General features: G+C 41.7%; 2 protein-coding genes across 8 annotated transcripts; one reads left to right on the forward strand and one right to left on the reverse strand.

Moving 5' to 3' along the window:
• Positions 1 to 496: 496 nt before the first annotated feature.
• sgsm3 (small G protein signaling modulator 3) lies at positions 497 to 14357 on the forward strand. Of its 4 annotated transcripts, none has more exons than XM_040124375.1 (23): positions 497 to 685; positions 4379 to 4444; positions 4546 to 4643; positions 4899 to 4989; positions 5294 to 5379; positions 5659 to 5722; positions 6462 to 6673; positions 6877 to 6984; positions 7534 to 7677; positions 7896 to 8091; positions 8358 to 8503; positions 8825 to 9058; positions 9249 to 9431; positions 9641 to 9796; positions 9913 to 9967; positions 10083 to 10132; positions 10333 to 10485; positions 10597 to 10667; positions 11039 to 11087; positions 11358 to 11443; positions 11632 to 11754; positions 12071 to 12131; positions 12723 to 14357. In XM_040124375.1, exons 4-23 carry the CDS (start codon positions 4983 to 4985, stop codon positions 12804 to 12806), a joined length of 2268 nt encoding a protein of 755 aa, XP_039980309.1. In that variant the 5' UTR covers positions 497 to 685; positions 4379 to 4444; positions 4546 to 4643; positions 4899 to 4982; the 3' UTR covers positions 12807 to 14357. The 4 variants fall into 4 exon arrangements, with proteins under 4 accessions (XP_039980309.1, XP_039980311.1, XP_039980310.1 ...); XM_040124377.1 differs by having other exon boundaries at positions 4379 to 4430; XM_040124376.1 differs by lacking the exon at positions 4379 to 4444.
• Positions 14358 to 14455: 98 nt separating this feature from the next.
• Positions 14456 to 23257, reverse strand: gtpbp1 (GTP binding protein 1). Of its 4 annotated transcripts, none has more exons than XM_040124382.1 (13): positions 23005 to 23257; positions 20707 to 20818; positions 20307 to 20487; positions 19674 to 19857; positions 18821 to 18985; positions 18442 to 18565; positions 18187 to 18301; positions 17957 to 18101; positions 17653 to 17835; positions 17254 to 17389; positions 16690 to 16868; positions 16097 to 16258; positions 14456 to 15498 (listed from the first exon to the last, which is right to left on the reverse strand). In XM_040124382.1, exons 2-13 carry the CDS (start codon positions 20753 to 20755, stop codon positions 15382 to 15384), a joined length of 1740 nt encoding a protein of 579 aa, XP_039980316.1. In that variant the 5' UTR covers positions 20756 to 20818; positions 23005 to 23257; the 3' UTR covers positions 14456 to 15381. The 4 variants fall into 4 exon arrangements, with proteins under 4 accessions (XP_039980316.1, XP_039980314.1, XP_039980313.1 ...); XM_040124380.1 differs by lacking the exon at positions 23005 to 23257 and adding an exon at positions 22480 to 22998; XM_040124379.1 differs by lacking the exon at positions 23005 to 23257 and adding an exon at positions 22444 to 22998.
• Between the last annotated feature and the right edge of the window lie 433 nt (positions 23258 to 23690).

Raw genomic sequence — 23690 nt, forward strand, 5'->3', positions numbered from 1 at the left:
TTTCTATATTCTAAAACTTTTCCTGTTTGCTTTTGTCATTTTATCTAGCACGGGTAGTTTACCTATGCTCAAACTTAGGGGTAAGATACGAACGTAGGCCAATATCATAAGCTGATACTTAATAACAGCCTACCAACAGATAATAATAATAATAATAATATACGTGTCTTAGAAATGCATGACTCAAAAGGTTAAAGGTGTCATTCAAAACTGCAAATAACTTCACTACAAACAGAAGCGACAAGCATCCGCATGGGCTTAGCCTTCCATGTTCCGGGGGATGCCGATTTCATCCCACAGTATGATCGGTGCGCTGCGGTTGTGAGTCGTGACTGGCTGTTGTCCGGAGTGAATGAGGCAAAAAAAAAAAGGGGGGGGGGGGCATGAATGAGCGGAACAAACACACGTCGTCCTCCTACGTCATCTAGTCCCCAGCGGAAGGATATTTTCACCGAGACGTGCGGTTCCGGGATGTGGAACTACTTCTCGGGATGGAGAGGGAAACCGTTGAAGCGCGTAAGGATACGACGGAGCTGCCCGTCGCCAGCAGGTGCACAACGCAGGGGAATCACAAACACGGGAGGGATGATAGCGTAGCATATGGTGTTTTCCCGTTTCGAAACGACAGAAGACTCGTCCGCCAAAAAAACCACAACCTTGTGCTTTACACTGGAGTAATGCCACGGTAAGTCATGCGAGCAGGCCACTGTAACACTGTCCAGTGTAGGTGTTAGCTAAAAGCTAACGGTAGCATGTACGGCTAATCGCTGGCGACTCAGAGTGATAACATTGCATTGATCTCTGAGACGGCTGTCAGGACGTTATATTAGATCGTAGACACTGCACGTTGTACGTGCAGATGCACATTGAAAAATTGGGTACCTGACGTCAGCCGGGGTTTGACGAAACGTCTCTCTATAGGAACACAGTGGAATAAGGTACACACACACACACACACTCACGAACAAGTAAGCGGAATGCTGTCGTGACCCACAAAGGGATATTTAGCTTCGTCACCATCCAGCTCCACTGACTGGTTTAACAATGACCCCTCCAAAGCAGCACGAATGCTGCAACATATACCATTATGTCAGACCCAAACATGCGCCGCTGTGCTGTGCGTTCTCTAAACACTAACGAGACATACAGTTGAGTCACTTGTTGCTCTCTCTAATCTCAGTGTCTTGTGGCTTGCTGTGCAATAAAGCGTTAGTGCTGCAGCCAGCTCAGCTTTAAACCGGACTGACCCGAGAGCTGTAAGTTGTCGTTAAAAGCTCCTTTCCCCTGCAGACTGGTGTTTCTACCTCTAAACTCCCAGGGAGGCTGGGGATTTGGAGGGGTTTTCCAATATCTTCTTATTTCCCTTGCTTTTTGAGGAAGTGACATTCCTGTTCTCTTCAGTGTCTCTGTGTGTAACAGAGGCCGTGAATGGATAGAGGTGACACGTGGCTGTGTGTGTGTGCGTGAAAGAGAGAGAGAGATGGGAACACACCGTCTGCCAAAGAGACCTAGGTACTGTCTATCATTTTCCAGACAAAGCTAAATTGGTGGGGCACCAGGCAGTAATTCTCTGACATACATGGCTGTGTGGGTGGGCGTGTTTTTAATGAGATGGGAACATGACTCAGAGTTGTTGTGGCTACTGTGAGGAACAACTGGAGGGCAACACAAACACAATTATCAGTAATAATATAATAAGAACTTCCTCTGCTCTTGTAAAAGAAAGACGTTTGCTGTGCACACGCACTGTTTGTGTCTGTAGAGGGTCTAAGAACAGAAGGCCTTGCAATGATATACAGGTTGTTAAGCCCTCTGAAGCAAATTTGTTATATATGATATTGGGCTGTATAAATACGATTTGACAGGACTTGAGAACAGGATGTTACTCTTTGCCTTTCTTGCAGCAGGGTGTTGACCAGTGTGCGCAAACACAGGTGAGCCCAGCCACACCTCAACAATGGAAGAGATCTTCTTGCATTAGAGTAAGATGGAAAGATTCCCTGTTATAGGCCTGTTCAAGTCTTCTGCTAAGTCACCAAAAGTGATTTTTTTTTTTCTTCATGGTGTTTCTTGGAGTTTTATCCTTGGAAGTACATGATGATAACAAGATTATAACATCAGAAATTGTGTTTTAATGAAGCTGGTAACGGTAACAGAAATGACAGCACATAAGTTTTCCAATAGGTTTTCACAATAGATTTATTTTTACTGTACCCTATCAGTGCTATTCAATGCGATATTGCTTGACAGTTGTTGACTTTTCCCTGTACAAGTTTTCGATTTTGCACCAAACAGTAGTCCTTAATCTAAAATAAACTGATGTTTATCTACCTAATCTGTATATGGGTTTGATGTATACTGTGAGAGAATATAAATTTGTAGCACATCGGAGTTTGCAGCCTATACAATGGTTTTTTTTCCTTTCAAAATAGCCGAGAAACCCAAAAATACTCAGTTTGCTACAGTTTCACATAAGACAAAGAGAGGCAGCACATCCTCATATTGGAAAAGCTGGAACCGGGAAATGTTTGGCATATCTGTTTGAAAATTGACTTACTTAAATTAATTGATTAATCTACCAATCATTTCTGGTCTAACTTTGCAGTTGCAGTGCATGCAACAGTTTGCAGGAGGGCTTCTGTCATGTTGGTTTTCTTGGCAGGTGATTAAACTGTTAGTGTTCTTGTAAGGGAGTAGCTCCAAGATCCCAGTTCTCCCCTTAGCTTCACACAGAGCTAGCCTGAAAGAACTTGGCCATCCTCCAAACCTCAAATTGATTTCTCATCTCTCTTAAGTCCTAAATCCCTCTTCAGATGTTGCAAGTCTACTGCTGGAATGAATCATTTTGGCAGAGTGTTTGCACGCTGGTGAGCCTCTTATGCAGGTTAGGGCTGTCCTGCGTTTGTGTCTGCCTGTGTATGTTGGTGTGTGAATTACCAGCTTACATTCTAAATACTGTCCCCTGTCACTGCTATACTGTGCATTGCATTCTACAACAGTGACCCATCATCTGTTTCACATGTGGCTATGTTTTCATAGCGATGCTTTGGTGTTTGAGATTGATGAGGACGGACTGAGAGACTTTGCAAGAATCTAATGAGATGATGTGTTTGTAATATCAATGTGACTTGTCACATGATGTTATTAGCATCCAAATTCCCTCGCCATACTCCTTTTGTGTGATTGATGTAGGAGCTTTGGCTGTGATTTTAAATTTGGGGGAAAAAATGTAGTGACTATTGAACAATCAGTGGATTAATGATTATTCTGTTTGTTCAGAATTAATTTGGCAGCAACATGTGTGTTGTGATTACTTTGCATCTGCTTTCTTTGGCTCTGTCTTCCAGATTTCACATGTGTTTATATGCAGCACATATAGTTCATAACTGTACAATTCTGTAGAATTCCAACTGTGAAGAGTATCATGTAAGCCAAGGCCTGAGTAGAAATTGTGTTGAATGTTAAAAAAAAAAAAAAAAAATCCAGGATCATTTTAAGTTTTTCAATTTACTGTTCGGTTGAAAAGCTCTGTAGGAGTCATGCCAGACAGAGGAATACTGACAGAAGAGACTACAACATGTTGGCGTATTACATTTCAGAGTCATTCATTTCAGACATTTTCCGAGTGTTGGCTGAATGACATGAGATAACTGCTGATATGTTGCATAACCATAGCCAAAATTTTGAGGGCTCTGTGGGCTATGGCTGTAAAGTAGCTAGAGATTTCTTGCCAAAGTTAAGAGATGATGGTAATGGCCTGAAGAGTATTGTTAAAGGTTAGGTTTCCTACTTTTCTTTAGATCACCTCATTGTTTTTTCATTACTGTTCTAAGGGATTACCTGGTATTTTTTTTAACTGAGTCATTGGCTTTGTAAAGAAACATTTTGCCATTAGGTTTGTCTTACAGTAAAACTTTTTTTTTTTTTTTTTTAAAGAAGATATGATAGAATAGAATAAAGTTATCAAAAAGAAATATATATGCAAGTTGGTGTGTGTGCTTTACTCACCCTACAAATAACTAACTATGATTATCTAATTATGAACTAGCCAGTAGGACAATATGCATCTATTGTCTGGAAGCCACATACAGTATATAGAGCCTTTATAGATTTAGTGTGGCAGAAAAGATGTTTTCGGGGCTTCTGTAATTTAGAGTCATATTCAAGAGTTTAAATTCTAAGTGGTGAAATTCTAAAAACTATTACAGTTGTGATGTGTGAGCGCTTCCCAACAAAAAAGTTTAAAAGATTAAATCCTCAGAGAAAAAGCTGTTCACTTAATGACAAAATTGAATAGATAGTATCCTCTTTATTATGAATGTCTGTTTTAGAGTCCTTCGACAGTAATCTCACAGAATGTCTGTTAATTTTGCCCTAGGATCTTGACTGTGTAAAAATAGAGAACAGAAACGCACACAAAGTTAAGTGAGGTAACTAGCCTCTGGTAAGTACAGCAGTCATATGGCCACGAGAAGAGACACAAGAATGTCCCTTTTGTCTCTTCTCTCAGTAACTCTTTCTCTCTCCCTTAATGTAATTGTGTAGAATCGTTTGAGTCTCCCCCTTCACTCATGAAGAAGTGAACGTTGCTTTGTTAAAGAATCGTTGGACTTAAGACTGGACTCTGTTTCTTCATTGTTAAGGTACTTGCATTGTTTTATAAGAACAGCAATGGTGTTTAGGGTATAGATAGGCAGGTTTACAGAAAGGTACACTGTAATAACTCAATTTGCTCAGCATTACATCAGCTTGTCTCACATTCACAAACAAACACACAGAGCTCCCTCATCTGGGATACTTGGGGTTTAGTGTCTTCCCCAAGAGAGAGACTTCACATGTTGTTAGAATGAGTCAGGAATTAAACCACCAACTTTTCCTCTTCTGTGTCTTCTCTACAGAGCACGTACTATCTGCTGATCTCCTTTCTCCAGAGTGACTGCGGTCACTGCATACAGAAGCCATTCACTCTTAACACCAACAAAATGTCAGGTATGGATTTGTACAAAATTGTTTTTTTTTCAACGTAAGTGCTCTAAGCTGACAATTTGAAGAGAGGTGCTCTGTAAATTTGTTTCTGGTTATTATGTCCACAAATGCACACTGACCTTGGATTGCAGAAATAACATGAATAGTTAATATTTGATTTGTTGATTTACATTTTATCACAGGCATGAATGCCTTACTCTTTAGTTTGGGTATATTACAATATGTCATTTGTGGTTTTGTTTAATGTATAATATTTTCTGTTTAAGTAACCGTTTTACTAATACACAATTCTTTCTCTCTATTTTAGGTACTTACACACCAGCCCCTGGTGGGCCATTCTCTGCTCTCACCCCAAGCATGTGGCCCCAGGATATTTTGGCCAAGTACCATCAAGTGAGGATCTGACTTCATATATTGTTTATGTTCAACCCTTCATAAGTATTTCTTTTGTTTGTCATCTCTGAATAGCAAAAAAGCAGAAAGTAAGAGGACAAGCAACGACCCATCTGTATAGTGTGACAGAATATAAAGACAGACACTTCAGGATCTTTGTCCTCATGTGACAATGTGACATCTGGTCTGTTGCGCTAAAGCTGCTGTGCTGCTTTCACAGTCACCTCTTCTCTATGAAATGTGGACTAATGATTGCATGGTATTTGTTTGTCTCTACAGAAAGACTGCTTGGAACAGCCTGAACTCCAATATGATGAGTTTGGCTTCAGAGTGGACACTGAAGGTAACGTGTTCACTCCCATGTACACACATACACCAATTTCTTCTGTCTTCACACCACTCCTTTGTTCCACAATGATAAAACTCCTGATTCCCAGTCAAGAAACATAAAAGGAAATCTTCTTATCTGGGCACAATGGCTGCATTATGTACATAAAATGCGTGCATGTGATCTCAGAGTTATGACTAACTAACTGAGTTGCTCCTACACTATTTTTTTTTCCTGTTAATCTAATATTTTGTCTGGCAGCAGTATATTTTCTGTATCCATCTTATTGTTATTGCTGGCTGTTATTCTTTCTGAATACTTAATGCATACACATAATAACAGAGTACAGTGAATATCTCCCATCAGAGTTCTATTTTGGCTTATTTCACTCAGCCACATGTCTCTTATCTGGACACTTGCAATCACCTACTGGCTTTCTTTCCTTTTGTGTGTGTGTGTGTGTGTGTGTGTGTGTGTCTGTGTGTGTGTGTGTGTGTGTGTGTGTGTGTGTGTGTGTGTGTGTGTGTGTGTGTGTGTGTGTGTGTGTGTGTGTGTGTGTGTGTGTGTGTGTGTGTGTGTGTGTGTGTGTGTGCTTGGTTACATTAAAGTTCTACTTGCTATTATTTTCCAATATTCCATCCTCCTCTATTCAAGAGGTCGAATGGTGCTTAGCGATGTTCACAGTGTAGTTACAAAGAGGACAAACACCAACACATACCAAATCCTGATATACAATATTCCTCTTCTCACTCAGGAGGTGGGGAGCCTAGATCCTGGCTGGGCACTGAAGGCTCACCCCAGCGTGAAGACCCCCAGCAACGACTGCGCTGGCAAGCCCACCTGGAGTTCACCCACAATCACACAGTGGGTGACCTGACCTGGGAGCTCATCGATCCTGTCCTTCCGCGCTCTGAGCGTCTGCGTTCCTTGGTGTTAGGGGGCATACCTCACAGCATGAGGCCACAGGTAAGTAGACTTGCACAGCAGTGGTGAATTATTTGTGGCACTGACTAGAAGTGGTACACATTTGTACACATTAATTCCACATTAATTTTAATTAAACTTATTGTCACTAGACACCTACAGTTGCTTTTGAGTGTATACATTTTTTAGTTATTTCCAAGGACACAAAAAAAGCTTTAGAGCTTTAAAGATGTCATGTCTGCTAGCTCTGGATGCGGCTGTCTGGAGCACTGCAGAAGAAGAGGACCTCTGAGATCTCCTACAGAGAAATCATTAAGAACAGCTCCAATGAAGACTCCACCACAGCCAAACAGGTAAAATCCCTAGCTATATGTACATGTGTAAACAAACACATCCCATTGTTGTTATCCAACCAAACACTGAAGCATAGTACATCTTAATGATGTACCTAAATAGTATTGTAAACTACTTAAATGGAATCAAAGAATCAAGTTTTTTCATTTGCATATTTATATATTACAAACTTTTGTAATTGATTCCATGAATCCTGTACAGCCCCAAAACACATGAATGACGCAGCTGTTAATCTACTGTAGATCTATATATAGGTATGCACATGATGTCAGTGCACTGAAGATGCCACTGTTACATGAAACAGTCAGCATTTGCCATGGTGTCTTCACATGGAAGAAAAGCACAAGAGCTATTGTGCGATCAACTGCACAGTCAGATTTAATAAGAAATGAAGTCTAAGTTTGTTTTGCCAGTTAGTCACTAGTGGTGATGGGGGTGGTATCATGCCCCCCCACCCCACCCCACCCCACTCCATCACCACCACCACCTTTCTAAATGTTCTTTGTAATTCATGATGTAACTGTTCCTTGTTAACTCCTCTCCTTCAGATAGAGAAGGACCTGTTGCGGACTATGCCAACCAATGCCTGTTTCAGCAGTCTGACCAGTGTTGGAGTGCCAAGGCTGAGACGGGTACTGAGAGGCCTAGCCTGGCTCTACCCAGACATCGGGTACTGTCAGGGCACCGGCATGGTGAGGACACCCATTGTAAATACAGAACCTGATGTCACCATTAAAAAAGATAAAACAACATTACACCAGCCAGCTGACTGAACAGAGATGAATAGATACACACTTTTCTAAGTTTTTATTTTATTATTGTCTTTCTTGTGCCTTTCTTCTTACCTTTTCAATCGTCACTGCTCCCCCTTCACTGTCTCTTACCCAAACGTATGTCTTGATCACCCCAGGTGGTCTCCTGTCTGCTGCTCTTTCTTGAGGAGGAGGATGTACTGTGGATGATGTGTGCCCTTATTGAAGACCTCCTTCCAGCATCCTACTTCTCGTCCACTCTGCTGGGCGTCCAAACGGACCAGAGGGTTCTCCGCCAGCTCATTGTACAGTACCTGCCTGCCCTCGACCGCCTTCTGCAAGAGCATGACATAGGTAGGGATGGGTATGAGAAAAGATGGTGAAAGGGTGGTGCATGGGGTCAGAGAGGTAACTTACGCATTCAATGAAAGTTAGACTACCCACCACCTTTCAGCCATGTATTAATTTAAAAAAAAAAATTAAAAAAACGAGAATTGTGAGATGGAACTGACTAATTCTGGGAGACTAATACTAAACTGAGACTAATTAATTGCTGTGTAGACTGAGTAGAAACAGTCTGTAGCATACAGTATGTAACCCCCTCCTCCTTACACATCCAGAGCTGTCGCTGATCACACTCCATTGGTTCCTGACATCATTTGCCAGCGTGGTGGACATCCGTCTGCTCCTTAGGATCTGGGATCTCCTCTTCTACCAGGGCTCATTGGTGCTCTTCCAGGTCACACTGGGAATGCTCAAGATCAAGGTATTTGCACTACACCACGTATTTCATGACTCTTAACTCCCTGATACAATTTACTTTTTTATTGTGCTGAGATGTTGTAGAGTTATTTAATTTTTTCAGTCACTCATTAACTTATTTTATTTTCTTGCATGAAAGATGAAGAAGATGATGATAGTTTCTATTTGTCCAAACGTTACAGTTCAGCAATTAATACCAACAGAAATTTTAACTACTAATAGCTAGAAACCATCCCATGCTAGCTAATCACCAGCTACTCCTACTATTCACAAAAACTGTATGTGTTGACTTTTATTCCTTGTGAAATTTACTCTCCAACCCCAGGAGGAAGAGCTCGTATCATCAGAGAACTCCGCTTCCATTTTTAATACTCTGTCGGACTTACCAAGCCAGCTGAGGGATGGGCCTGCCGTTCTTGGGGAAGCTATGAGGCTAGCAGGGACACTGTCCCAGGAAACTCTGGAAGCCCACCGCCACAAGCACCTAGCCTATATCCTAAACGAACAGGCGCAGCTCAACAATGGAAACAACACGACACTCAACACAAATCTCAACAAGGTCAGTTGTAGTCTTTGCAAATTGCGCTAAAACATCAATTATTTTTGTCAGAGACTAAACAACTAGCGTCAACCTTGTTATAGTTCACTTGTGATTTGGACAGATTAGGAGGTGTATGTGCCCATTGTTTTTTTATTAAAAGTAGTAAAAAAGAAATTTAATATTTATTTTGGGTTTTGTTTTTGAGCAGGTGTTGAGGAGACAGTCCCTGCGAAGGAAGTCCACCCTGAGCTCCCTGCTGTTTGGGGAGGATGAGGCAGAGGCCCTAAAGTCTAAGAACATTAAGCAGACAGAACTGGTGGCTGCCCTGCGAGAAGCCATAGCCCGCACTGCAGAGCACTTCCACTGTTTGGACCCACATAACTCCAGTACTGTGAGTTCATACACTCCAGCACAAGCACAGTGTGCTTTACTGTGGATCAACCAAAATAAGAAGTGCGTTAAGAGAGGCCTACCTTAATTTGTCAGGCTAAATGGTTTAGTTCTTAAATTTAATATTGTAATACCATCAAATATATCCATAGCCATTTTATTCAATTTTGACTTCATTTTGACCCGGGTTCTCCCACCTTGTCTCTCCAGGACCTGACTCCTGACTACTCCATGGAGAGCCACCAGCGAGATCATGAAAACTTCCTTGTTGTGTCCCGCAACCGGCGGAGACGGGCAAAGGCTTTGCTGGACTTTGAGCGACACGATGATGATGAACTGGGCTTCAGAAAGAATGACATCATCACGGTTAGTCATGAGACGCACACAAACAAAACACTACTTGTTGTTTCCAGTCATGCACACTGTACATAACACCAGGTCTTCAATTCTCATCCCACTGTATTTTTATCTTTCTCCCTCAGATCATCTCACAGAAGGATGAACACTGTTGGGTAGGAGAACTCAATGGCCTCAGAGGTGTGCGCACTTCTCTTATGTAGCAACACCCACTATTACCATCTGGATATTTGATTATTCTATACTCTGTCTCACAGCTCATTTGACATAAATTTTCTGTCGCTCTTTGTAACAGGCTGGTTTCCAGCAAAGTTTGTGGAGATCCTAGATGAAAGAAGCAAAGAGGTAAGGAAGCAGTTAATTTTCAGCTTAATAAGGCAAAGTGTTTCAATAGTTGATTTGCCCAGCAGATGTTTGTTACAGTGTTCAATCCATGTGATATTTCTCAGTTTTTATCCCTGTCTCTTGATATTCTCGTTCCAGTACCCTGAATATTAATACGTAGTGTCTCCTAAACATTGACTGGTGCGCTTGTTTGTCCCCAGTACTCATTAGCAGGTGATGACTCTGTGACAGAGGCAGTGACAGACCTGGCCAGGGGCACACTGTGTCCAGCCCTAAAAGCCATCTTTCAGCACGGTCTCAAGAAACCATCTATACTGGGAGGTCCCTGTCACCCTTGGTTATTCATAGAAGAGGTAGGAGAGCTTTTTTTTTTTTTTTTTTTTAATTCCACATGAAACCATATTGCACACTGCTGTTGTATAAATTTCAGCTTTATCATTCTTTGTCTTCTGGTTTTGTCTCAGGCAGCCAGTAGAGAGGTAGAGAGGGACTTCAACTCTGTCTACTCAAGACTGGTGCTATGTAAAACCTACAGGTAGAACACAGACACTCACTGTTTTTTCATTAGTGCTGTCAAAATCTCTATTCACTTGAACATTTAATATAGGTGTGGGGGATTATAATCTATTAAAGCAAAAATACATGAAAAAAAATCAAATCTTTTGAAGACTAGATCATCCAAACTCTTCCAGGTGTGATCAGGGATGCACTTGACTTTCATTTGCAACAGAATGAGAAACAAATGAGAGAAAATAGTCCATTAAGAACATAAACAGGGAACTGTCCCTTGTCAGCATGCACAGTGTGATGATACGTTTTTTGACAGGGGAAATTCGCTTTTGGGAAATTCGATTTCAGCAGTCCAGCATCATAAAGTAACGACTCGTTGTCTTTGGCATTTACCAGGTTAGATGAAGATGGAAAAGTACTAACACCAGAGGAGCTGCTATACAGAGTGAGTAATAAATATGCGTAAAAAAGCTGCAGGTTAGTTTTATCTAGTTTAATGTACAGGTCAGTGTTAAAGTAAAGTATTTTTGTCATTTATTATTACGCAAGTAGAAGTGTAATTTATTTTTATGGACATTTCTCCCAGTTTCCAACAATAAGTATGTTGCTTTAAAGTAGTGTCTGTCTAGTTATGCCTAGCAATGTCTTTAGACTCAGCCTGTAAAACATGAAGACTAGTAGGAAGTGCATGAGCACCCTCTGTCGGCTCTTCCAGGCAGTGCAGTCAGTCAACATGAGCCACGACTCAGCACATGCTCAGATGGATGTCAAGTTTAGGTCTCTTGTCTGCGTGGGCCTCAAGTGAGTTTTCCAGACTGACACACACACACACACACACACACACACACACACACACACACACACACACACACAAACACACAGAACTGAAATCATCACTATCACTCTGTAGTGGGTATCAGATCGTACAGGCTTAAAATGTGCAAATACACAAATGATGTGTGGTTCTTAACGTGTGTCTGTCCCTCCAGTGAGCAGGTGCTACACTTATGGCTGGAGGTGTTGTGTTCCAGCATGGCTGCTGTGGAGAAATGGTATCATCCTTGGTCATTCCTTCGCAGTCCTGGATGGGTACAGATCAAGTGTGAGCTCAGGTAAGAAACACACAACTCCAAAACTGCAGTCTCTCTTGATTCTGTCTCAGATTCAAAATGGTTGTATGGGGAAACTTTGTGCAAGCAAATTAGTGATGGTTAAATATGATAAGGTGCTTCCAAACGACTGAATTCCTGACTTTGGCTGGCAATGTTAAATGTATTGTATCTTATCCACCCACTATCCACCATATTTACTACGCATTATTGAGTTGTTTGAAGATATCAGGGAATATCTAAAAAGGGCTTTAAGAGACCGATGCATGATCTGACCAATAAAACATTGATGACCAGTTTACTGTTGTTGTTTCTTCAGGGTCCTGTCAAAGTTTGCCTTCAGTCTCTCCCAGGATTGTGAGCTACCTGACAAGAAAGAGGTGAGCAAAGCAGATATCCACAGCATCCTCATATAGAGCAGTAGTAAGAATATCTTACTATTCAAGGAAAACTTATTATTCAGGGGAGAAAAACTATGACTTTATGCTGTTTCAGAAATCTGCTATTCTGAAAGCAGAAGCTATGGATGTGCTGTTTCAGCATCACCTCTTTAGTTGGGATCTCTAGGTAACATGTCATGTATGAGACCGTAGCATAGTCAGTAGTTTCCCTAGTTTATTAACCTGCTGATTTAAGATGCCCTATCAAACAAAGAATCTCTCCGGTTTCTGTCGTTACTATTCATCAGATTTGTCATTTTGTCAACAAAGTGATACATGCACTGGTGTCAATAGTCACCTTAAGGCAAAAAAACATGAGTGCACTACTCTCTGTATGTTGAATATTTAAATCACCTCTGGCCAGACTCCAGTCAGTGATATCAGGAAGTGTTTTCATTAGCTGTCAAAGAGAAAATGCTTTCTTTATAATTGCTGATTGGTGTTTGGTAAGAGGTCCAATATAATGGAGTTGCCCTCTGTCGTGTCGCGTTTGGCTGTAGGTCAAAGCTTTCCCCCATTTCTCTTTTCCAGGAGAAGGAGCAGAGACCATTGAAAGAGGGAGTGCAGGACATGTTGGTGAAACATCACCTCTTCAGCTGGGACATTGATGGCTAGACACACAGCAAAAAAAACAGCTAAATCCTACCCTGTCCTGTGTGTCTGTTCATATTGAATCTCTCTTCACTCGTTTCTTACAGACGGTCAGTCATAAATTAGACACTCTTGTCTGCTACAGAAAGTGACTACTTCACAGACACTGTCCGTCACTTCACCTTTCAGTGTTGAACTAGTGTGAGAGCCTAATGATGATGATGATCCTGAAACTCTCACGTCACCATGAAGGTCAACTGGGTTGTATGAGCTGAAGCATGTGTGCATTAAGGTGTGCATATTTTGTTTTTATTCAGACCTGGTATAGTAGGTTACATATCATGTTTAAAACTATATAAACTTATACAAGTAAAACAGTCCTCTAGTACAGAATAGTCTGTACTCACTGGACTGGAACACTTACGTATTTCTTAAGTACTGACTACACTGGGTCTTCAGCTATTTATGGCTGACTGTGTGTTTGGTGCAGGAGTGAGACATACAGTCCATTCTCTTTCTTTGGTTGTGTGTCTACGTTAAATGCAGCCCCAGGTGATCACAAACGCTGGGCCTAAATTCCACATTGCCCTGTAAATTCTCAAAAGTTAAGACCAAAACAGAACATCTAAACATGGAGCTGTGAAGCTACAACTTATTTTTGAGAGGAATGCTACTTACCTCAATATCATGAATTCTCTAAAATATTTCATTAAACACTAATGTTGCAAACGCCAAGTAAAGCCTTTTCAAATTGTGATAGAAGACTATGGGTAGTTGTGCTACCTTTAACAGTGGTATATTATTATATATATATTTATATCTATATATATCTATATATAGATATATATAGATAGATATGAGCTAAAGCAATTCAACAGCTTCAGTTTCCGACCTGATGTCCAGCTCTGATTTAAAACTGCACATACATTAGAAAACAGGGATTGCCTGTTATTCAAACTGTGGACTATTCTTGATAGTGGTGGACTGTAAGTGGGGACTTGAGAGGGTTGATGTGTTAACTGAACTGAATTACTTTGATTATCTTGTGATACACAGGACATTAATGTTTATGTTCACTTGTTACATTTTAGCTTGTCAATTTTTGAATACTAACTTCATACAGTAGCAACATATCTGTTGTATTAGTTATTCTTGGCAAGCTAATTAGATCTTGCATATGTAAAGCTTGAAACTGTTGTGTAATTTCAGTGAAGATTTTTTTTTTTTACTTTCATCATTTTCTGTAACTTTTCCCATGTGCAGAAAACACAACCTAGTTTCTAGTTTTACATGATTGTAGCCTGTGTAAATCACAATATACTGGTTGTCAAAAATCAGCAATCGAAATACAGAAGAATATTCTGATGTCTGGTGTCAACTCAAGGAAATCCAGCCAACAGTTCCCACTTTCCTCCTGTAACATGTAGACCTGATAAGCCTTACTGTACATAAAATGAGTTACAGTATATTTGAGAAAAAGAACATGACAAATATTGAAAACCCATCCCTTCTGCCAAATTGATGTTAAAAAATATTTTTTTCACAGATTGCAGACACTTTTTTTAATACATAATGAGGAAATCTGAGAGAAATGCACATACCGAAAAAGAAGCACTGTTGAAAAGTTCAGTAAAGCCTGTTTATTAATGATCAGGTTTTTTTAGCGGCAAAGAGTGTTTAAAATGTCACAACATGTTAACAGCAACAGGCCTTAACGCATGGGGTACAGGAGTTACAAACAGCACTGCAAGTACTGCATGTCTTTAAAATCATGAGCAACTGTTGGGAGTGACACGATTATGTGCTGTATCTGTTTGTACTAACACTACTGGTATAAGTTGTGGTCATGGATGACTGACAGTGGAAGCATGATAGATACTACTGAATCTAAGAACGCAGATGAGAGCAGGCGGAAAGATCTAAGACCATCCAATAGTCAACGTTCTGCACGTATGCCAAATAAATAACTGATCATTATAAAATCTAACAGCTTATATTTTCCATATATCTAGAATTTGAAATCACTATGTGCCCTCTGCTACATTCATTTGTGATTTGCATACATTTTGTACAATGGCATCTTTCCAATCAGAGCACACCTAACAGCTGGTTTACATATGCAGTATAAATAGTACATGGACTGTTTTTCATTGCAAGTACACAGGGAATGCATGGGATAGTTTCACTTATAGCTGCTCATATTGGTACTGGACCTTTGTTTCTGACAATGAGCCCGAGGACTAATTGTAGATTTCGTAGACACACATTAAATATGGATAACATTAAATAAATCATCATCCTGAGTGAGGCTAACCTCAGAAACCACACTGCTTTACATTACCCGACCCATTCAAAATAGTAAAGGCAGTCGACATTAAAATGCATAAAGGGAGTATGCCCTTTGGTGTGGGACATACCCCTTTGCGTTCCCTTTAAAAACAAAAACAATAACAATAGGACCTGGTGTAAAAAGGCAAGTAGTAATAAAACTGAGGAGAGCGTCTTTCTCCAAACATCGGTACGCTTCATGGTTTGTGGAATGAAGACACTTGGTGGAGTGATCGCAGAGAGGGAGGTTTGCCAGGGACAACGGGGCAGTTCAGCAGCCTCCTATCCCTGATGAGGAGGGAGCCGCCGTGGAGTTGGTGCTGCTGTTCTGGCCTTTTCCTTTGTGCCTCTGGCCACCCCTTCTCCTCCCACCTCCTCCAGACTTTGGCTACGAAGGAGTGAGAACAAAAACATTTGACAAGGCCAAACTTACGTGTACATCAGGCAACATGTTTTTAAAAAAAAAAAAGGCCAGAAAAATTTACTCAAAATGTATCAAGAAACAAGACCGCCAGGATATGAACTCAACCATCTTGCTTTGTAAAACACAATCTCCACTATTCACGTTCTCCACTGTTATGGTTCGTTTTGAATTAACTAATTTTACCTTGTTCTCTTTGTTGCCCTCCTTTATCTGAGGGTCTTCATCTCCCTCTCCCTTAGGAAGCCAGCCACGCAAGCAAAGGAGAGGGAGAGAGTGTAAAGGAGCAATGTGCCATGACAAAATTAGAGTTCGGGGTGAAATAAGACAAAATCAAGCAGGATGTAATGGGTCGTGGGTAAGATGTTGCACAGAAAGAAAACCAAAGGGAGGAGGACACAGAAGAGTTAATAAGTTAGAAAAGAGCAGCAATGTTAGGGCAAGTAATACAGTGAGAGGAAGGAAATCCATAGAGAAAGACCAGAAGAGTAGTATAATAACCAACACCTCTTACAGTATTTTTACAGAATAATATTTGCATCACTTTTATCGACTCGTGACTCACTGGTTGTGGCGTGTTTGGTCCTGCCGACTGTGCTATCGTTGCTACATCATCACCGGCTGCCGTGGTGCCGTCTTCTTTTCGGAGTGGTGCTTTTTTTGTAGACTGCATTTTGATTTGTGGAGGTTTGGAATTTGATGGCAAATTGTTGGTGGACTGCAACAGCTGAAAAGAATTTGAGTCAATATGCGAGCCTGAAAGAGGTAAATACATCAGCTAGAGGCCGAAAAGCCTGCATTTTAATCCTTTCCTACCATCAGTAATTTTTACAAATAGAATTTTTTTGCAATTTTTATCATTTTTACGAACTTTAGCTTGTAGTACTATGTGAGAATTGATATTCTTGGTAAATATGAATTTTCCCAGTATTCTCTTAGGCTGTGGGAATTGGTTGTCAGCATTACAGATTTCCTTTGAAAGACATTACAACTACTATCCTGAAAATTATTCCATCCAATTAAAGCTTTAAAACCTAGCACAAGGTTGCGGCAGGTAAAAAAAAAAAAAAAAAATCCACATCTTTGAATACAATGTGCCACATTACGTCAGTCATATCCCAGTGTAAGCTTTCTTCATCTTCCAGAAGGTGTTGCTACCTTTGTGATGGTCCCCACAGCCTTGGTGCGTCCCTCTCTGAACACCAGCCTCTGGTCACAGTGCAGGTACTCAGGGGTCTTGATGAAGCGAAAGTGGACTGAAGCCTTGTCCCCTGTCCGTAAGCAGTCTCTGTTCATGGACAAGATGGTGGCTGTCTGCCTTATGCTGCCACAGTGGACTGAGTGGTGATCAGAAAGAGGAAAAGAGAGAGAGACAACAGGAAAAATTAGTTTTAAGTATATGCAGAAGACGACAATGAGTTTGCGCGTTCTTATTAAGTGTGTGTCTGAGAGAATACCATTTCTGAGAGATGAGAAACTTAACTGCTCTGTATTTTCACCAGTGTGTACACCTCTTGAGGTAATTATTTTGTGCATATTTGCACATTTTCCATTATTTGAGGAAAATCTAATCATTTAGACCAAGTAATACTTTAGAAATATTAAATATTACTGGGAAAATTGACAACAAATGTTAAAAAGGCACCTAAATGTCCTGTTATTACCATAAAGCTGCAGTGGTCATCCACAACACACATGCCTTTCTGTGTCATTGTTACCCACCCATGGCCTGGTATCTGGGGGATATCGTGGTGGGATGATGCAATACCAGGATCTCAGCCTCAAACTCCCAAGTAGCCTGTGGGTTCAACCTTGGGGACACCATCACCATTCCTTTCCTTATGGTCGAACGCTTGATCTGTACATGGAGCCATGTGATAGGTGGGGTAGAGACAACAGAGGAAACCGGAGTCGTTACTGTTCCACACTGCTGTACAGTCATTTCTCTAGTTCCTTTTAAGGCCTTGCTGCTAAAACTAGATTAGATGTGACCATGCTGTTGATGAAGAACCCGCAAAACAACACTATAATTGTACATGGTCTTCACTCAATGAGCAGCCATGCCATCCCAAACTTGACCACCACTACTGCTGCTGCTGTGGGAGATGTTTTCCATCCTACCTTTTTGAGAGCAAATGAGGCAGTCTGGCCACCTCTAACCTCCTTCACGGGCATTCTCTTGCGGTGGATTGATTTGACGGCAATAGGGATGAAACTGCCCAGGGGGTCTGGCCCCAGTAGCATGGTATCATTCAGACGTATGAGTCCACGTAATGTGGTTCCTGATACTACTGTTCCCACTCCCTGAAATATGAACAGAACACAACCGGGGGTTCAAAGAGCATTCGGTAGATGTACCCTTGGCATGATAATTCCACACAGTAAAATGCATTTAGTGTAAAGCGTTTGTCAGTGGTCAGAGTACCGGTACAGAGTAGGTGTCATCTATCTGAAACTCTGCAGGCTGGTCATCTCGGTAGGAGGTCCTGGAGGAGAGCAGGTTGAGAAACATCTTGAGCAGTTCCATGTTCTCTCCGGTCACATTGGATATCTGAAAGATGGGACACATCCTGGGGGCACACAACACACACGCACAGAGGTTACAAAGGCGCATTTTCAAATTTATTCTGAACCTGGCTGGGACAGACCTAATACCTCTCTGAACTGAAGTTTGAAGCTGTGACTATGACGTCGTCCTTGTTCTGTACCAGCACGGGGATCTTCCTACAGCCGGGGGACTTCAGTAACCTCTGGAGCAGCTTCAGTGTCTCTGTTGCGAGGAAAGTGAAAACAACAAGAATTACAGCACAAAGCCTGATAAGGAGTGCAACAAATGTCAGGTTTTGTTAGAAAAAGCAGCCAAACTACATCTGAAATTACAAACAAGAGTGGGAACTCCAGGGGACTGACCTTGTAGGATGTTGGCTGGACACATGTCTATCTTGGTTACCACTACAAACACAGGCACATTCAGAGCTAAGGCCAGGCCCAGGTGCTCTTTGGTCATCCCTACAATACCTGCATTACTGCCAACCTGGAGAGGGAGGCAGTGAGGGAATTTTATTTCTAGACTTTAATGAAAGAAACAAGAAAATAACATTCTTTTTACACTGTGGACAATGTATATAGCCTTGATTTTACATTTGGTTCGTAATAAAACTGGTAAGGTTTTATCCAAAGTTTAAATATTTCACTGCATATAATATATACAGGTATACACAGAAAAAAAATAGATAGAAAAAAATAAATGCAGGAAGACTTTTTTTGACTCCACTCCCCCTTTTCTGACCATGAGCATGCAGAAGTCGGGCAGGTGTCCGGTCATCCCAAACACTGTGGTCTTGAGGTACTTCTCATGGCCGGCCAGGTCTATGAAGGTAATGACCTTGGAGGACTTCTCACAGATTTTGGTCCAGTCCAGGCTTCCTCCGTGACTATCTGGTTTATTCACCACCTGGGGACAGACAGAGGGGGTGAAATTATATTCACAGCATTCATACTGTCTCCACCTCCACGTGCCGCTTCAAAAGAACGTCAATTCTATGTCTAATGCTGTGTATTGAATGGTATCTGTGCACTCATGCAGTAAGCATGTTGTCATTTCCCAGTTCTTTCCTGGTTTTTGCCAGTTTATGGGGGAGGCTGCCAAATACTATAGAAGGTTATATCCATACCCAGTGCTGGTGAAAAGACCATGAGCAAGATCACCTGAGCTCCAATTTCTAATACCTGCCAGCCTGCTCCAAAGATGGACAGTGGCCAATAATGACTAAAATGTTGTGACACCATAAACATATATGAACTGTTCGAAAAGTACATATACAAAAGTGCACTTACATTGCATGCTACACACATTAGCAGTACAATCACTAGTCTCTCACACCTTGGATCATGATACAATCACTTGACCTTTCCTGGATGCCACCTCTATATTCCAATTTCCTCTGCTCCTTCACCTCTTGCAGGCTTCTGTAGTTAATATTTCAATATTTCATTCAGAATGTTAATGCGCTTCAGCACCTCACTGCACAGCACAAAAATCTATCATATAAGCCACTGTTTTATGTCTTTACCAATTACAACTCTTTTAGAGTCAAGCCAACAAGTAGACCTCTCTGCTCTGCCACCTCTCTACCCCTCACCTGTCCCTCCTGGTCAAATCCCAGGATATCGTTGCCCACACTGCTGGTCCTGCCACTCTCCATCTCGTGCTTGTGCCTGAAGAGCTTCTGGCGGGCAAAGCCCCTGCCATTGTCCAGCTCTCCATGCGTTAACACTCCCAGTAGAGTACTCTTACCAGCATCCACGTTACCCACCACTGCAACCCTGAGGGATACAGGAGTACCAAAATATCATTTGAACTGTACTAGGAAAGCATACCTTCCTGACATGTCTCATTAAAGAAAATGTTATCAGTGTAGTAAAAAACGTTGGCAAACCATTAGCATAGTGGAAAATGATGGGGAAAATGGTTAGTGTCAAAAATGACCAAAACTAACCTTTAGTGTTTACTTCTAAGACAACTTTATCTTTATTCCTTCAAAATTAACAACAATGGAGTTTGTTCAAAATTACTTTTTTTTTTTTTAAGTCTGAAAATCCAAGACCAAAACGGACGACATAACAGGTGCACTGCTGAAAAATTGGAGGAAAGACTTCAGGAGAACGCCTTGTAAATGCACAGGAACTATCACCATAGCTGCGGGTATCGTGTGTGGAATCTACTACTCAACCATAACCGTGAACCCTCTATATTCTCATCTCTGACCACTCACCTGACCTCCAGGAAGTCCAGCTCTCCCACACGCCTGCGGATCAGATAGTCGCGCACCAAACCGGCAGTCTCGTTGCGCTTTCGTAGCGGGATAAGGTCAGCGTCCAGTTGCTCACACAAAGAGCGCACCGTGGCCACTGAGGCCTCCATATCTTTCTCATCCAGACCCCAGTCACCACCATCTAGAATGGAGTGATGGAGGAGGGAGGAAAACAAAAGGTTAGTACATAATTTACCACATTGGTCTTATGATTTATTATTAACTATCCTTGCATAGACTGATTGAAAAATAGGGGTGGGGGGTTTTCATATGTACACTACTATAACTTTATAATTTTCCAAAAAAAAGGTCAAAGAGATGATGAACAGTATGTTAACAACATTGTCTGTGTGTTTCTCACCTGAGCCCATGCCAACCACATAGATGGTTTCTCCACATCCCTCTTCCATCCTGTCCCGTAGCTGACGTAGTAACGAGTCATACTGCTCTCCATTTGGGCTAACAAGTGCCAGCTATTGGGTTCCGAGGAGGGAGGGAAAGAGGAAAAGATAAAGAGAAGATTGACCATTGATGCCTTCATGACACTCGCTGGATAATTGTTCTAGGACCGGTGTATAATCAAAAAAAATTCCTTTGTCCAAGGAGTTCAAAAGTCCGTGGAAACTGCAGCAGGTGAGGTTGTTTTTCATCATTTTTCCTTCAGTAGAAAGTAGACCTAGCGGGACTGGCAAGTTCAGAGGCTGTTCTCCACACACAAACACAGCTGCCTCTCTTCCCATGAAACACCCCAAGGTTACATGTGAACACAATACTATTGTCCCTGCTACTATAGACCTAACAGGCTTGATTACACGAGCCAATACCATAGTAAAACTGTTTCTGGGTGTTGATGAAGATTCAGCTAGTAACAGAAGTAATAACACTAAAGAAAAGAAAGAAAATAACCAAAAAAAAAGTAACAAATGTATCTGCTGCTGTGGATGTGTGGTTTAAGCTTATTTTACTTTATTTTGTTTTTTTTAAAACAGTCAAGCCATTAGATTGTGGCAACAATTATGACCATAGTATACTTTTACTTTTTACGTGAGTGGTGTGTGCTGTGGCTTTTTTTTTTTTTTTTCTTTTCTTCACCATTATGATAAACGGTACAGGCTTATGATGCTATAACAGTATAACAGTACATATATACATTTTAGCCTATACTGTTATAGACATATAACAGTACAGGCTAAAATGTATGCATTTGGAAGTACACTGATGGCACAACAGGAGCATATCATGAAGTAGTATCATTATACCAAAAGGCACATAAGTGGGATGCCAAATGAATAATATCTACAGAAGGGAATCAAAGTATTGGTTTATTAATAAAGTTACCACACAGCGTGGCAGGCTGCACAAACTGATGAAACTGATTAGAGCCAAAGGTGAACAAGGAAACTGCCTACCTTACACAACCCTGTGCAAGCTGTTTATAGGAAATTTAATACAACTGCAATGTGTCATTTGACCCTTCCAGACACAAACCGGATTGCTGTCACTCTTACATCCAGACATACAGGTCTACATCACATCAAAACTCATACTCACTTAACAGGTCAGAGTACTGCAGATGTCTACAGCCTGGTGCTGTTTTTGCTCATTGTTATTGCTCACAGGCATTTGTGTTTGTGGTGGTTCAGCAGGAAAACCGCACCTCATTATGTTGTTGCCCTGTATTTCATCAGCCTGTGTGTGTGTTGTTGTTTTTTTTTTTTCTTTTTCTTCTTGTATCGGTGTGAACTCACCATGTGAACTCAGTGTTTTGGATTGTTTGACAACAGACTCGCTCACACAGCTCTGCTTTAGACAGTAACGGCATCATCCAGAACGGTTGGCTAGAGGCGTGCTGTAGTGGCATATGTTGCAATGTGCTCTGACTGATGAGGGGCGTTATCAACAGCTAGCCATTTTACTTAACGTCAGCAAAAGCAAAGTCCCGAGTCCACAAAACCTGCCTAGTGTAGTATTTGGTACTAGGGTAATCAGTAGCTACAGCATTGAACAGGATAATGTGTTTTGTAATTACATTGCTACATGCAGGAAACACATTATTTGATTCATTCATTCATTCCCTCGAGAAGCTAGCTAACGTTACCTTCGCAGCGCTGCTACATGCAGGGCCTAGCTTTACCTTGCTAGTAAAGTCAACCCCTCGGTCCTCGGGCTCGCCGTTGATCATGTCCCCGTCCTCGAAGCACTCGTCGCCTGTGTCGTCCCCGCATCCTCCCCGGTCCGGAGCAAATATACTCGCGGGGACTAAAGCATCAGCCAGCGGTATGGAGCCTGGGCTTATACCTGGCTCATGCGCCGCCGCAATTGATGCCATTTCTATGCCAGCCTTGCAGTACTAGATCTCAAGCTGCCCCTATTATTGTGATGACGGCTGGCTACCAAACATACACACACACACTAACCAGTACACCGCAAGCTCGGCACGCTAACGTTAATTAGCCAGCATTAGCTACGCTTTAGGTTAGCTAACGCTAAGTCACACCGTATAGCCTCAATCAGCTAACATAACAATAACATGTCGCTTATTTATGTGACGTCAGTTTGCATTCAAGCCATTTAAAAATAAAATTTGCCACCGCCTTATACATAATGATGAGGAAGGTGTGGGTAAGCGTTTAAACACGCCTTTTCACCCTCCACTCACCAATGGTGTTTCAGTCGCTGTGAATATGATAGCAGGGGACCAATGCCGGTGAGGGGGTCGTTCATATGATTACAAGGTGGGCCCGACCCTCACAGACCAAGGGACCCTGCCGACGGTCGTGTCAAGCCGTGATGACAGCGTAACGGCTGCTGACGCAATGGTCATTAAAAGCGGCGTGAGGCTCTGACGTGTGACCACCGCAGTACCACTGCGCGAGGTGAACTACTGGCTGCCAAGGGCGACAGCGCACCGGCCGAAGCTGACAGAAGCCGCCGCGTGAGAACCGCTGTGTCTCGTTTGCTGCAAAAGGCCTCGACTTGTGGGTAGTGAGAAAAACACCTCCAGCACAGCCCTTAAACATATACAGCTCAGCTCCACCAAACATGTCCTCGGCGACAAATTTCCAGGTCACTTTGTTCCATGTATAAGGGTCGGTCGTTTTTTTGAGGCCTGGGTTCAGATGGCGCTGGTCTGAAATATGTGGTCTTTACTTTTTTTTTTTTTTTTTCAATTTACGCCGTCAAATCAATGTCGCGTTGCAGTTCCTCGCTGTGGTCACCGGAGGGCACACGGATGATTCTAAATAAACTCGGGGCAACTGTCCACTACACCCAGTATCAAAGCAGGCACCATACCATACTTATAGTTCCAGTCAAAGCTCTTAAAGTAAAACAGTCAAAAGAGAC

This window comes from Xiphias gladius, chromosome 3 (assembly GCF_016859285.1).
Source record: "Xiphias gladius isolate SHS-SW01 ecotype Sanya breed wild chromosome 3, ASM1685928v1, whole genome shotgun sequence".
NCBI classification, from domain to species: domain Eukaryota; kingdom Metazoa; phylum Chordata; class Actinopteri; order Istiophoriformes; family Xiphiidae; genus Xiphias; species Xiphias gladius.

What these genes read in the sequence shown, in the direction of transcription:
- sgsm3 (XM_040124375.1), top strand. An exon ending in TGGGAATGCTCAAGATCAAG is followed by an intron (nt 8,504 to 8,824) that starts GTATTTGCACTA and finishes CTCCAACCCCAG; the next exon opens with GAGGAAGAGCTCGTATCATC. An exon ending in GTGCTATGTAAAACCTACAG is followed by an intron (nt 10,668 to 11,038) that starts GTAGAACACAGA and finishes GGCATTTACCAG; the next exon opens with GTTAGATGAAGATGGAAAAG.
- gtpbp1 (XM_040124379.1), bottom strand. Translation starts at nt 22,674, where the DNA reads ATGGCATCAATTGCGGCGGCGCATGAGCCAGGTATAAGCCCAGGCTCC. An exon ending in TCCAGCCAACATCCTACAAG is followed by an intron (nt 18,302 to 18,441) that starts GTCAGTCCCCTG and finishes TCCTCGCAACAG; the next exon opens with AGACACTGAAGCTGCTCCAG. An exon ending in CCCCAGATACCAGGCCATGG is followed by an intron (nt 16,869 to 17,253) that starts GTGGGTAACAAT and finishes ATCACCACTCAG; the next exon opens with TCCACTGTGGCAGCATAAGG.